At 49.7% G+C, this 15,335-nt stretch overlaps 1 protein-coding gene and 1 long non-coding RNA gene across 3 annotated transcripts in view; one reads left to right on the top strand and one right to left on the bottom strand.

Moving 5' to 3' along the window:
* igsf21a (immunoglobin superfamily, member 21a) overlaps positions 1-13,913 on the top strand; it is a 118,951-nt gene extending 105,038 nt beyond the window's left edge. The window contains exons 7-10 of one of the 2 annotated variants that reach the window (XM_084705248.1): positions 4,895-4,980; positions 8,118-8,310; positions 11,869-11,907; positions 13,550-13,913. In XM_084705248.1, coding sequence (XP_084561374.1) covers positions 4,895-4,980; positions 8,118-8,310; positions 11,869-11,907; positions 13,550-13,626 — 395 coding nt within the window. In that variant the 3' untranslated portion in view covers positions 13,627-13,913. Of the gene's footprint in view, positions 1-4,894; positions 4,996-8,117; positions 8,311-11,868; positions 11,908-13,549 lie in introns of both variants that reach the window. The other variant, XM_084705249.1, reaches the window with a different exon arrangement.
* On the bottom strand, positions 5,082-14,219 carry LOC146273078 (uncharacterized). Its single transcript, XR_014766599.1, has 3 exons — positions 13,802-14,219; positions 9,939-10,157; positions 5,082-6,695 (listed from the first exon to the last, which is right to left on the bottom strand). It is a non-coding gene; the product is annotated as an uncharacterized LOC146273078 (long non-coding RNA).
* Between the last annotated feature and the right edge of the window lie 1,116 nt (positions 14,220-15,335).

Genomic DNA, 15,335 nt, shown 5'->3' with positions numbered 1-15,335 from the left:
TCTTTCAACCAAGGTTAGGAGTCTAGCCTAGGACAAATTCACAGTTGATGGATTGTCACTGCATTGCTAGACAGGTGCTGGAAAAAAACAGTTGGCAATGTGAATAAGTTAACACTGTTGGTTATTCAAATATAATGAATCATTATTTGATTATTAATGTCCAAATAACACTGTATACAATATGGTAGGAAGGTTAAACTTGCTAGCCATAGGCTAGGCTACAAAAGGAATGAACCATTTTGTATGCAGGAAAGACAGCATGAAAACACTCCAGATGTAGAGCAGGATGAGGAAACAGCATCAGGGCTTCAGGTGAGGTTTATGATAATAAAACATGTTGTTATTCAGCATTACAGTCTCATCATCACAGCCTCTTTTTTTGGAGAGTGCATTTTTAGATTATACAGTTATACTAGCTCTTTAGGGATAGTATACAGAATGGCATCTCGATTTGCGCGGATGGGTGGATGTCCCCACCAAGTCTGAGACCAAACCTACGCCCTTGCATCACACATTGCCCCAGCCTATGTCACACCAGTTCCAAAAAACAAAACACTTAAAATATATATCTAAACACCAGCAGAGCCAAGAACCGGATTGAGTTAACTGATTAATAAGTAAAATAGTTCACTCGAATGTATAAATGTTGAAATCAAGGAAGTCCCCACGCTCGGTGCAGTTTGGGGGTTTCTAGTGTGTCATGGCCCCATGCTACGTGCACTTTGATAACTCTCACTGTGATGTAACACTTACACACTCACACACACACACAAACATGCACACATGTGCATGAATAAACAATGATCCATTGATGGGTGCTGTCATCTTAGGACAAAATGGTGCAGTGATGATCTAAACAGCTCCCCTACACTTTTACTTTACGGCAAAGAGAGGAACGGCGCGACGCACCCAGAAGGGAGTGGGCCCTAAACTGTCAGCCACTTTCATATTTTGACAAGACTTCTCAGCGCTGCGTTTCAAGACATTAATTTACCAGTAGCTTTGTTCTTTTTAAGAGATGGAAAGAGCTTCTTCAGACTCCTCTTCTGCGCCACCCTGAGAACAGAGAACAGAAAATGTGCATTTGTGGATTTTAATTGGAGCGCACTTGAAATTCAAAGCATTCACAGACCTGCTCGGAGGCACATCTAACGTGGGATGCTAGGACTTGTAACGAAAGCCCCGCCGTGCTGCAGCACCGTGGGCCAACGTACACAGGGGACGAGGCCCACGTTTCGATCCGTTGCGTGTCATGAACGCATACAATACGGCATTGATGTGTTTAACACACAAGGAAGCCATGATTCTCCATGTTATTCAAGTCTGATTAAATGTGATTACATAAAGAGGAACACCTCAGGAATTCCTCCTCCTCTCTGTGTGAGCGGATCATCTTGCTGTGGATCCATCCGCCTAATTGCTCCGGGGATCTGTCAGACTGTAGTCACAGCTAGCCGGATTCTCTCAGGTGAGCTGCGGCCCCTGGAATGAAGAGGACGTCTTTGCGCTGCCTCATAAGTAATAAATCTTTCACCGATTTAATATTGCCACCCGAGACGGAGCGACAGGCTGACAACCCACCAATGTTGTATTACAACTCATGAATATTCATGAGCCCCTTATCCGTGCCCGCCTTACAAATGGAGCGGCGCCAGGGCCGGGAGCCCGGCGCGCGGGCCGCAGAGCTGAAGGCGCCACACCCGCTCTCCTCCGACCGCTCCCATTCAGAATTCATCAGGACGCCACATCTCAATAATTAAACCGGGCTCCGTTCTTCGGATTTGCATGGGCCAAGGTGTCTATTATTCAGCAGCATCAAAAGGAGGAAAAAGGAATTATCTTCTCCAGTAGGGCCCTGAGAGATGATAGCACGCACACACACACACACACACACACACACACACACGCACGCACACACACACGCACGCACCCAACACACACACACACCCGTCATCGCCGCACCAGACCATGATAATCAGAGAGCAGATGCTCGCTTTCAGGGATGCTAGAGTGAGGATGCAAGGGTGCGTGTGTGTGTGTGTCCTAATGTGTGTGTGCACGTGTCTGGATGTGTGTGTGTGCGGCCATGGATGTGTGTCTGCGACAGCATATGCATGTGTGTGTGTGTGTGTCTGTTTTTTTTGTTTGAGTTCATGTTCACCTGAGGCTCGTCTCCATATTCATCATTCTGCTTTTATGCTGCTTTAAGAAACCCACTCCAGCTGGTGGGGCGAATGTTTGAGAGGAATTATACTGTGTTGGATTAATGACAGTGCAATGGTGCAACTAGCAGCCAGGTCTGTGCACGCACGTCTGTGAGACCCCACTTTCAGTGAAACCAGTCGGCCAGCTAATACAGCAGACTCCACTCTGGTCTGATTTCCTTAGGCCACCTGCAGCCATCCAAATAGGGCAATTCAGAGGGCAGATTGGCTTGTAGTGGGTTGGATTACATTTATGATGCTGCTACACAGTTGTTGACCTGGGGTCATGTCAGTGTGGTGACCAAGTGTGGTGCTAGCAGGCTCCATGCTAACTGCTCCATGGGGATGTCTCCGTGCTCATGTAATAATGGTGTGAATTTGTGTTGACTATAACTTTATTTGATCTATTTTGGGGTTGTCGCTGAGTAACAGCACGGGGACAGCTTTGTCCTTTGAACGTGTGTACTCACCATTCAAAACAGCCACTCCACAAAACCTGCATCATTTCACTGTGAGGCGTGGAAAGCTTGGAGTGTTGCATGGGGATAAAATCGTTTTACTTATGCTGCAATATCCCACAAAACTAAGTCTTTCCGACTTAAACTAAAGTGTCCCAAAATGTAAAAAAACATTTGGCTTACGCTTTTTTTTTTTTTTTTGAGAAAATACTGTCAGAATATATGATATAATACATCTGACCACCTTTTTCCTAAGTGTATCCTGATGCCTTGGAGGATCAGTGTTCGCAGTTGTCCCTGTGAGGACCCAGAGGAGCTGCAGCTTTTCAGTCACCACGCCGGCCGCCCTGCACCCAAGTGACAATGACGTGGGATACCAACTGTCACTGTTGGAGCACCTCCCAGAATCCAACCTTAGTCCCCTCCCTTCTGTGCCAGCCACAGCTCTCTCAGTGACGCCATGACACCAATACTGAAAATACCCTTGCGATCGTGGGAGGTGGGAAACAGACGATTTAGCCTCCTTTTCCACTCTTAAACTAGCTGGCCAAGCGACACCCTTTTCAGTATGGAATTGAGGACACTTGCATACAAATTGCTCATATCGCTTGACGCGTATTGGTGTGTATTTTTGGTTTGGAGAATGCCAAGAGAAAGACGAATGCCAGGTTTCCTACTGGTATTTTATTTTTTATTTTTACACAACGTTTCTTGGTCCTTTCATGGCTGTGTGTTTTCCCTCCAGACTTCCTGTCCATATAGTATGTGTCCATGTCCCTGCTATTAACACCCGAAGTGGCACAAATGAGTCATCAAATGAAATTTTGGATTGTCGTTTAACCTTTACAACGACTTGTAATGGATGTCAGACGTTGACAAACTGTTCATCTCTGTGGGGTACCGCTTGTCTCGAGTGTTATATCTCCATTCTCTGGAAAACAAAGAGAGAGAGGCCTTCCTGTTTGTGATGAAGGACTTCCTGTTATCCGTATGGGACCTTTCTGACTTGATGTGAGGCCAGCCTCCCTCCCTCCACTAGGGTGACAACAGAAGTGCTAATCCATTAGCCTGATGCACAGTAGGTTTGTTCTCCCTCAGAAGACTGTGGGCCTCATTACGTACCCGTGAGCTGATTGATGGGTGAAAGCTAGATCTTTTAATATTCTATATAAATACTTTGGGAATGTTGACTTTATTGGGAGAGAGATGGTGAGGAGCGACGGGAAATGGGTTTGCACCCCTGTGGTTAGGCATCAGCCTACATAGCATGCACACTTTACCAGTGAGCAACCAGGGGGCTCCCGCCCTGTTTATTTTAGTTGTTCATCCTATTTGTTTAGCTCTGCTGTGAAAACACGAACATGACGATTTATAATGTGAGCGTGAATCGGATTGGTTGTGGAAGTCCCAGCGAGATAAACAGTATGCAGAAAATGATTAATTCCTTTTAGATTTCCCAGTGCTCCAATCTCATCACTGTGTTTATCTGTGTGTGTGAGGGGCCAGCTCATGATGTCCATTATAACTCCACTGTCTCACTGCAACACATAGTACAGGACACCACTCGTGGACTTTGGTTTTACCCCACAAAAGTGGAAACCCACCCCTATGCAAATCCTCTCCTCCCCCCCCCCCTCCCTTTCTCCTCTTCCTCCCTCCCCCACATCCTCACTCCCTCCACCCGTGAATCATCCATTGTTTCAGCAGGCCCCAAATGAAAGCCATCCGGTGTCGCCCATCTGCACCATGACAGGGGAATTAGCTCTCTGAGTGTTCCTTATCTCTCTGCCTCCACACTCCTCATGACACACTCTGATACTCCTCCAGTAATGCGTATCCTCCCAATTTAGTCAGTGCTCTCTCCGTGGGGGAATGAGCCCGGTCCAGGCCGGCTGATGAAAGGACCTGCAGGTCCCTAGCCTCCCGGCCCATGACCTTAATTGACGGGAAATTGTATTCGCCTCTCTGTGTCCTTCTTTCCCCTTCTTTCTTTGACAAAACAGGTGCCTGCTAGCTTTCCTCCAAAGTCTCCTCATGGTCCCCTGTATAATGAGTATCTCTGTCTCCCTCCCTCTTCTCTGTCTTTTTCTCTCCCCTTCCCCTCTCTCTCCCTCTCTCTTTATCTCTCCCCCACCTCGCTTTCTTTCTTCACTGCCGACTCTCTCTCTCTGTCTCTCTCTTTCTCTCCCCTCTCTCTCTGTTTCTCCCCCTTTCTCTCCTTTCATTTCCCAGCGGCCCCTAAGGGCCCCAAGCTCCTGATGACTCCCACCAGGGCAAAGGTAGGGGACACGGTGCGCATCACCGTCCAAGGCTTCCAGGTAGGATCCCCAGGGGTAAGTGCATGGGGGTATGTGAAACCGGAGGGCCGAGCACAGTCTGGGATAGGAGGGGACACCCAGATGGACAGTCAAGCCTGTGGAGGTTTCTGATATAGTGGCCATTCTTGCAGGGTGAGCGTGTATGCACCATAAGCGCCTTTCTGCTCAGTGTACAGTAGAGATGACTAATGATTCACCCTATTGATTGGATTTGAGTTGAGTTTCTGTGTGGGCTTTTCATTATTTGAGTGAAGCTCAAATGAAGTGAGCGTGTGGGTTTGAATACGCCAATACATCGGAAATATTCTTCTTTTTTATTTGTCCATCTGCTTTTTCACAGTGAGTACTTTCTTAATGCCTCAAGGCATGACATCTTCCCAGTGAAAAACAACATCTGCACTGACAACCTTGTTGCTTATGGACAGCCCCAGCATCTATCTCTCGCTGACATTACAGCAATGCACAACAGGCATTGCGAGCCAACGTGCACCCGGGTCTGAAAGGATGTTCCTGTTAGCAGGACAGGGCTCCAGCCCGAGCAGTGATTGTCCCTGCAGAACCGTTCTCCCCTGCCAAAGCAGACTCTCTCAGCAGCGAGACTGGTGCGTGTCTGATCTCCATCCGGGAGACGTGGATGACACATGGGTTCTCTCTGGTCCAGTCAGCCAGGTGGAAAAGATGGAGCTCATCCCTGATAGGACACGCTAATGGAGTAGTGCACAAAGCTCCTTTTTTACTTTCCATTGACTGCTTCAGAAGGTTCTGGCCATGATTAGGGTTTGGTGTGTGTGTGTGTGTGTTAAACCTTTTTTTTTTTTTGCTCGTACATCTTCTGGACACTGGTTCTCTCATTGTTCAGCATTAGTACAAACTTCAGACCAGGGCAAAATGGGAAGATTAATATGTATAAATGTACTACTTGACTAAGAAGGTGAATATGTATGTACTGTATTTAATAGACTGGGCAGATGTAAAAGTCTTTATTCATTTGGGTGGACGGGTGTATATGTGTATTTTCCCACCCTTAAATTGAAGTGTATTTGAATTTTCCCTTTGAATAGTGTTAAGAATGGTCATTATAAACAGGCTTGACTGTGTCATTTCCGCCAATTTGGCCCTTCGGCAACAGGCATCTGTGATCAGCATGCAACAGTGCATCGAGACTGACGCATAAACCAATCTCCCTTGTCCCACGCTGGACCATGGCTCTGTGGTTTCAACTGTAGATAAGATTGTGTGTGGAGACGCATGTTCTACCTCTCCCACCTTATTTTGTTCGATAACAAAATATATCACTATCCCCTATGGTTTATCGTTTTCAGAAATGTCATTGTGGAGTATGTTTATGGTGCAGGATGGAGGCTGAGTTTGAGTTTCTGCCATCTTTCCACATTGGAGCCCAATCGCTATGGAAAGCGGAGTGGCAGGGCGAAACGTTGTCATTTGTGCAGAGCACTTAGATTTGGGCTCTGATAGGCCGTTGGGGATACGTGACAGGAAGGTCCCACTCAGACCTTTCAGTATTTTTTATCATGATGTGACCTTTTCACCACGAGACTCCCCCGGAACCAACAAACCCATTTCATGATGTGAATTCCGAGCTCCGCGTTCTCCCCTCAGACTCGCCATTCTGAAAGGTTAGACAAATCACAGGAGCAATGGCCTACCAAGTCATCAGGGAGACTGGACACTTGATTAGGCCTCTTCATTGTGTCCTGGGAGAGAGAGAGAAAGAGAGAGAGAGAGAGAGAGAGAGAGAGAGAGAGAGAGAGAGAGAGAGAGAGAGAGAGAGAGAGAGAGAGAGAGAGGGACAGGATGTGAGGTCACTGTTCACATTTGTTGAGGAAGACAACCCACGCAGTTTCCAGCTGACGTTTCTCATCAGAGTTACACTGTGTTGCATCACTCCTGTCCCTGGGAACAAATGCAGTCTAGCTCCAGACACGGTGGCGTCATTGCAGCTCATCTGGCAGGCTGCAGCACCTCCAGCTAGGCAGATGACACGGACAGGAAGGAGCTCCTTGTAATGGATTCACAGCAAACACGGAAGAATAGTCGATTATTCTTTTGACCATGTGTGAAGTGATACCCTAATGTCCTGGTGTGTCACTCCTTTTATCAACTTCTTACTGCTTTGATGCTTTGTCAAATCTTGTCTGTCAAGCTGGGAACTGATCATAGTCCTAGGTCCTCTGTTCAATGTAGTCCTAGTCCTAAATCCTCTGTTAAATGTAGTCTTAGCTCTGTGCCCACTGTCAGAGCTAGGCCTTGCTCTCTATTAGGCCGAAAACAGAGTCCTAGCATCTGTTAATCCTAGTTCTTGTCCGAGCCCCCTGTCAGGCCTAGTCCTAGTCTATCCACCCTCTGGAATAGTCTCCTGGCTATCTATGAACTTAAAGAGAGTCTATCCAGCAGGTGTCACACAAGCCTACTCCAAGGTTCCAGCACCCATCCCTCTCTCTCTCTCTCTCTCTCTCTCTCTCTCTCTCTCTCTCTCTCTCTCTCTATCTCTCTCTTTCTCTCTCTCTCTCTCTCTCTCTCTCTCTCTCTCTCTCTCTCTCTCTCTCTCTCTCTCTCTCTCTCTCTCTCTATCTCTCTCTATCTCTCTCTTTCTCTCTCTTTCTCTCTCTCTCTCTCTCTCTCTCTCTCTCTCTCTCTCTCTCTCTCTCTTTCCCTCACTCCTTCTCTCCCTCCCTCTTTCCCTCCCTCTATCCCACCTTCTCTCCTTTCCTCCGTTCCAGGGAGCTGGGTTCAGACGAGTAGCCCTTCTATATTCTACTAACATGTCAGGACGTTGATAGGAATGAAATATGGTTCCTGGGAGGGAGATATTTTTAAAACCAGGAGACTCTCTGGAGAAATAGCCAAAGAAAGATGGTGGGAAAAACTGTTGCAAGTGTAGGGTTGATTATTAATGCATGCTGTTAACTTGCCGTTGCATTAGGGGGAAATTGAGCGTGTATTATTCATGCTTCCTTTGCTCTTAATCTCTTGGAGGAGGCAAAGAGTGAGTCTTCCCTGCCCTCTCACCCGGCCCTCTCCCCTCTCACTCTGTCTCTCTCCCTCCTCCGCTCCCTCCCTCCGCTCCCTCCCTCCCTCCCTCCCTCCCTCTCTCTCTCCCTCCGGCGGCGGTACAGAACGAGGTGTTCCCCGAGCCGCTCTTCACCTGGACGCGTGTGGGGGGGCGGCTGCTGGACGGGAGCATGGAGAAGGACGGCAAGGAGCTGATCCTGGAGCGCGTGCCGGCGGAGCTCAACGGCTCCATGTACCGCTGCACGGCCCAAAACCCCCTGGGCTCCACCGACACGCACACGCGCCTCATCGTCTTTGGTAGGTGCTCAAATCAATCTCAAAACCATGTGGTTGGCTTTAGCTCAGTGGTAGAGCGGTTGACTGTGGATCAAGAGGCTGCAGGTTGAAATTGTCCTCTTCATGTTGCATTTGATACAAATGAATTAGCGTCTGCTAATGTATTATTAACATTATTATTAACCTAGCACAACCTGCATTGGACCTGCTGCAGAACTCGATGGGTATTAAGATTCTGGTCCGCATCTCAGTAGGTTTTCAGGGGAACAGCTGTGCATTTACCATGTCACGTTTCTCCTCATGTTTATAGAAAGCGTTTTAGAGACGGATGTGGTCATTTGTAGATGTGAATTATTAATATGAAACCACGAGTGGCCCATTTAATAAGAGATAGCTCCACAGACCACGCTGTCAAATGCTGGTTAAAGTGACTAACGACTCGTTGATCTCTGTGGCCAGAGATCTAACAGCCCCAGTGGTCCCACACACATGCTGTACTCCCCCCATCTCTCCGCCAGCCACTCCCTTCAATCCTCCAACTTCCCCTAACCTCCCCAACCTTCCCACAACCTTCCCCAGCCCCCTCTCACACCCTAAACCTCCCCTACCCTCCCACAATCTGCCACTCTCTCCCCTCACTTCACTCCTCCTGCTCCCTACCCTCCCTTTTCCCTCCCTACCTCACCCCCTCCTGCGCTCCTCCCTCCCTCCCCCGCCCTCCCCTTCATCAGCCCACCCTTCCCCTCCATCCCCAATCCCTCCCCTCCTTACCTCCCCTCCTTCACCCCCCTCCTTACCCTCCGCCCTCCAACTTCAAACGCTCGCTGCTAATCACCACATCAAAGCGCTGTAATAGATTCAGTGATCGCAGCCGTTGACACTGCTTGCTGTCCGGGACCCAGCGTTCGGCGGCACGGCGACCCCCACCCCACCCCCCTCCTCACTCCTCCCCCTCTCCTCACGCGGGCATAACCGTCCAACTGACTTCATGAACGGCCCGGAGACATAACATTTGGCCGGGGGGAACTGTGAGGACTGACTCCGCTGGCAGAGCCTATCCCATCCTGAGTGCCCCTGCGTCTGCCTCACTGTTTACCGCCGAGGCCCTCCCAGCTCGGAAGTTTCCGGAGAGCTGGGAGCTGTCAATCAGCGGGCGAATGCCGCCCGGTTTTCATCAGCACAGTGAAGATGATGGCTTCTCTGCCTGTCTTGTAGCCTGTGTCAGTCAAACCAGGGATGCAAGGGAATGAAGTCGTGCTGGTTTGAGCCAGTGGCATTTGAAGACTCGACATGTATGAGTTTATTAGGATATAAGGGATGGTAGCGGCTGGAGGTTGGAGATTGGCATCCAATATGCAAACACACACACTGAGCCATTGACAGGATGCGCGTGCACACATACGTGCACATGCAAACTCACAAACGCATGCACACACGTGATCAAGCACACCCATAAAAACCAGCATGTGCACACGCACGCCCTCACAGACACACACCTACACACACGCACGCAGACGCACACGCACGTGCACATTGAGCCATGAGCGGAGCTCTGTTCGGCAGAGAGAAGCCAATTCCCCACAGTCATCTCCCTTCACTGCCATAATGAGGACTAAGAAGGACCTGCCAATCATGTGACACATCCCCACCTTGACTTCCACCTGTGGAACCAGGTTTAGAGAGAGTCCAAGTCGCTGGGCGGGCTCCAAGGCCCACTTTGGGAAGGTGTTACCTTGGAGAGGGTTTTGCCCGGAGAAGCACTTATGGCCATTTAACACCCAGGTTCCTCCTCCCTCAGGTGGGCACGCCCCGCGTGGCCGGCCAGGGACATCATCCGTCTCTGGGACGAGGCGGCTCATCTGCTCCCTCTGTGGGGAGGGAATGGAGGGGGGTGATGGTGATTGAGTGACCTTGGCACCGTCTCCCGTCCCCGCGGCCTTGAAACCAGACACTCGTCTCTGGGGGGGGGGGGGGGGGGGGGGAGACAGGGAGGGAGTGGAGGGAGTGGAGGGGGAGGGTGTTGGAGAGGAGAGGTGCAGGAGTGGGAGGCAGGGAGGGAGGGGATCTCGTGGGGGATGAAGGAGAGTTAGGGGAGAGGAGGGGGAGAGGAGGGAGGGTTTGTGGTGGAGCAGTGGCAGGTTTGAGAGAGTGAAGGTTGGGAGGCATGGAGGACAGTGGGGGATGGTGGGAGGAGAGACGGAGGGTGGTGTGGTGGTGGGAGGAGAGACGGAGGGTGGTGTGGTGGTGGGAGGAGAGACGGAGGGTGGTGTGGTGGTGGGAGGAGAGACGGAGGGTGGTGTGGTGGTGGGAGGAGAGACGGAGGGTGGTGTGGTGGTGGGAGGAGAGACGGAGGGTGGTGTGGTGGTGGGAGGAGAGACGGAGGGTGGTGTGGTGGTGGGAGGAGAGACGGAGGGTGGTGTGGTGGTGGGAGGAGAGACGGAGGGTGGTGTGGTGGTGGGAGGAGAGACGGAGGGTGGTGTGGTGGTGGGAGGAGAGACGGAGGGTGGTGTGGTGGTGGGAGGAGAGACGGAGGGTGGTGTGGTGGTGGGAGGAGAGACGGAGGGTGGTGTGGTGGTGGGAGGAGAGACGGAGGGTGGTGTGGTGGTGGGAGGAAGTTGGGGGGTGGAGGGGGGGGGATTTGGGCTATAAGAATGGGGGGAGGGGGGCCTCAGCTCCCTTGGCAAACTGTTCATTACACATGATCAGTAATAATAGGGTGTAATGAGCGTCTGGCTGTGGAGACTCTCCAAGCTGGGGCAGAGTACAGTGCTTGTGGCTTGATGATGTGCATCTCCAGCCACCTTCAGAGATAATACCCTGCCTGATTGCTGTGGAGTGACTGTGAGTGTGTGGAGGAACAGAACCCCCACTGATTTGTCGGGCCCCTGAGTGGGGAAAACACTTGTGGATGTGGATGTGTACAAAACTGCTAGTGGATGCATCCCCCTCCCCCCCCCACGCACACACACACGCGCCAGTATCTAAGCAACGGAACTTGTCATAGTGCCTTGATGGAGGTGAATGAGGGGCAGGAGGGACACCTGCTCGCTCTGCCTCTCTCCCATCCTGCCCTGTCACCCTGTCACCCCCTGGGGCTCTGGGCTGGTGACAGCAGAGAGCCCCCGGTCAGCGGTCCCCGTGATGCTGGGAGGAGAGGCGGAGGGTGAGCCTGAGAGCTGTAGGAACATGGAGTACATCTTCATCAGACTGCAACCTCTTTCAGTGCTCCGCAGCACTGGCAACATGGATTTCATCGCAATTTTGACCCTCTTTGTGTTCTATTTTCAACCCCATCCCTCAATCTCTCTCAATCTCTCTCAATATCAATCGGGCTTTTGTGCCACATCACCTCTCTCTTTTACTCCCTCTCTCGCTCCCTATCTCTCCCCTTTTCTCTCTCTATCTCTCTTTCTTTCACTCCCTCCCTCTCTCTCTCTCTTTTTCTCTCTATATCTCTCTTTCTTTCACTCCCTCTCTCTCTCCCTCTCTCTCTCTTTTTCTCTATCTCTCTCTATTTCTCGCTCTCGCTCCCTTTTTACCCTTTCTCACTTTCCCTTTTCTGTTTCTCTCTCTTCATAGAAAACCCAGCCATGATGAAGAACACTCAGAATCCAACCAGTGAGTATCCTTCACACAACCCTGCTCACACAGTAACACATCCCTCCTCACTGGAAGACATGAAACCTTCCAGATTATGGTTTATTAACTTAACTAGTTTCCCCGACGGTTGCTATTTCGGGTTTTTAAACCACTGTTGGGACATGGAGCATCATGGAGTGATTGCGCTGGGGACCGACCTAGCATGTCTGTTCGACAGACAGACCAAGCATGTCTGCTAGACTGACAGACCTAACATGTTTGTCAGTTGGTCCTCCATACTACTTCTTCAGAAGAGACAAGCTGAAAGCAGTTCAGTCCGGGATGTTCCAGGAAGTAGAATCTTCCCTAAGTGACTCATCACTTCAATATCCTCAGAAGAAGTGAGGGATGAGGGTTGGTTCAGACACACTGCGCCGCTCGTTGGCTGCTCTTCAGATTATCATATGTAAAGATGAGGGACTGTCAGGAGACACCACAGACGGAGAAGAGTTATCTTCCTTTCTTTCTTTTTTTCTTTCTTTTATTCTTTCTTTCTCTTTCTTTCTTTCTTTCTTTCTTAATCTGACTCTCTCTCTCTCCCTCTCTCCCCCTCCTCTCTCTCTCCTCTCTCTCTCTCTCTCTCTCTATCTCTCTCTCTCTCTCTCTCTCTCTCTCTCTCTCTCTCTCTCTCCCTCTCCGCTCTCTCTCTCCCCCTCTCCGCTCTCTCTCTCCCTCTCTCCCTCTCCTCTCTCTCTCCTCTCTCTCGCCCTCTCTCTCTCCCTCTCCCCTCTCTCTCTCCATATCTCTCTATCTCCCTCCCTCCCTCCCTGGCGTATCTCACGGATGTAAATTTAAATATGCAAATGCTGAGGCGGGCACAGGCCCAGGTGTGCCACAGCAAGGACAGAATCAGGTCAGCGCAAAAGGCTGAGAGCGGCGTGGCGCGGCAGGCAAGCTGCAGACATGCCTGGCATACGGGTCAGACGGCTGTTGAACACTGCCCCGAAAGGTCGCCATGCACGCCTCTAATCCACCAATGGCTGAGCTGTATTTCTCCCCCCTGTGAGCTCGCGAGCGCGTGCACGGATTAGCGTGTGTGTCGTGTGTGTGTGTGTGTGTGAGTAAATGACTGTGATCATGCATTGGTGTGTCAATTAGAGTGTGTGTCGTGTGTGAGTAATCTGTCTGTGTGTGTGTGTGTGTGTGTAAATGAGTGCGTACGCGTGTGTGAGGTGGTGGGGGATCGCCCCATCAGTCAGTCAGCAGCAGGTCTCGAGCACACAAGCGGACAGTTCTACCCATGGAGACCAACATTCATCTCTGTCAGAGTCACAACGCTGTCACAGCAAGTGTGTTAGAACAGCACTGATAATGGTAATGAACTGAGCACGCGGGCCTGTTGAAGAACTGTGCCGTGCTAGCATACAGCTAGAACAGCTCAAGGCGTTTGCTGTTAGAAACGGATCAACACAGCAGTGTCCAACCATGTATTGTAGGACAATTACTTGACAGTTGTGTTTGTTTGTTGTCTTCTGTGAAGAGATCTTAATGTTTTCAAGCATGAGAATCTATGAATGGCACCTTAATGAAGGCTTGTCTCATTGTCAGTTAGCTTTGTGTGTGTGTGTGTATGTGTTGTTCCCATGAATGGTGACTCTGTTTTACTGTGCTCTCTCTGCAGATGGGGGCTCATCTCCACACGTGATCAGACTAACATGGATGCTGCTTGTCCTCACAGTGACTGCCGGACTGACGTGAACTCCCTTCCGACACACAGACACGCGTGTATACACAGGAGAACGTACATCTCAACATATTTCCTGTCTACCTACAATAAATACACATACACGAACACACTAAAATACACACAGACACAAGCAACAAACACACACAGACACAAGCAACAAACACACATGTACGAGCCCACACTCACCATCAATCCTGCAAGCCTTTTCCAGTCATCCAACAGACCCTAGATGCGTCCGTTTATCAGGAAACAGTGTCGCCAACAGGGGGCGCTCAACTCTGTTTTTTGTTATGAAATGATAACCAATATTATGATATCAAAAGAATGACAACCATGAGAAAAAAAAAGAGAAAAAAAAAACACCTTCAGTATATCCTCGCCCAAGCCACACCCTTTTCTTTGTTTCCTGTCCCACGTCTGCCTGTTGATCAATGAAATCAGTTGTTTGAAGAAAAAAAAAATGTGAAAAAGAAAAAGCATTTGGGTTTGTTGTGCTCCATTGAACCGTCGAGGCTGGTGTCGCCTGAACAGAGCAGGGGGAGAGAGAGAGACATATGTGGGCCGGCCCTCCATAATGACCTAGCCCACACTGCCCCAGCCCCCCCAGGCCTGAGTCCCCTTCTGGCCATACCATGCCTGGGAACAAGACCGGATGCTCTCAGAGAACATTCTTTTCTATTACGACACGATGGTTTTTATTTTTAGTTCAAATGGCTCAGAATGTACAAGAGGACTTACAACCAAGCAAAAATGAAAAGCGACCGAATCTCCTTTTTTGAGTGTATTTTGTGTACATCTGTGTAAATATTGAAGATAATTAAAGAGGTTCTATAGGTTCAGGTTGTTGGATATGGAGGGGTTGCAGCTCACAGCCTTTTATTTGTATCTCCTCATCATCCTTCGCTGGTAACAGAGAGAGGCTGTGAGGAAAGATTCGAGGCACAGACCTCTCCTCTCTCATACAGTCTCTCGACATTTGTACGACAAGCCTGAAAACCAGGACAGAAAAAAGAAAAAAAAGATTTCAACTATCTACCATATGTCTGCTGTTTTTTGGGGTTGTGGTGCATGTGACGTTTGACGATTCTTTCTCCTTTTCGTGTGTTGCAGTTAGTCAACAACACTGCACTTCACTGTCACTGGGCTGTAATCCAGTAATTTACTTGTTCCATACTATCTTAAGTGACCTGCGTTGTGTACAATACGTAACCCTAACCCTGTCATGGACTAGTAGGATCATTTTAGCTGCCATTCTGAGAGGACGTTCACTGGATGCAGCGTGTAAACAGGGTTGTTGCATTTGTTTCACATCACCTGTATTAAACATGGAGAGATGCTTAACCCACCAGCCTGGAGTCTGCTTCTAGACACAACTCTGATTCCCTGTGTTTGGTGCACCATGTAGACCTGCTGGTCCTTTCTTCCTTTTCTGAGGGATGCAGTTGCCTTTCTCTAGACCCCTGCATGTGCAGTCACTGTGGGGGTCGCTAAGGGCCACGACGAACCAATCACGGTTGAACCAAGCTAGCCACCGACGGCACACCTCGCTGTTCTGTTGAGGTGTTCAACCCCAACTCTCTCTCTCCTGAAAGGTGTCCTGAAAGGAAGAGTTCAGAGGAGCCCCAAATATGAGCTATTCCAGACACAGCGTGTGCTAGGAGGATTAGCTCTTAAACCTGCTGGGAGGTAAGAGAGGAGATTTTGGGCGGCTTAGTTAGAA

The sequence above is a fragment of the Hypomesus nipponensis genome, chromosome 9 (genome assembly GCF_054491055.1).
Source record: "Hypomesus nipponensis isolate SF chromosome 9, ASM5449105v1, whole genome shotgun sequence".
In the NCBI taxonomy this organism is placed as follows: Eukaryota; Metazoa; Chordata; class Actinopteri; order Osmeriformes; family Osmeridae; genus Hypomesus; species Hypomesus nipponensis.
The sequence above is the reverse complement of the archived record's forward strand: the minus strand, read 5'-3'. Positions and strand labels throughout refer to the sequence as shown.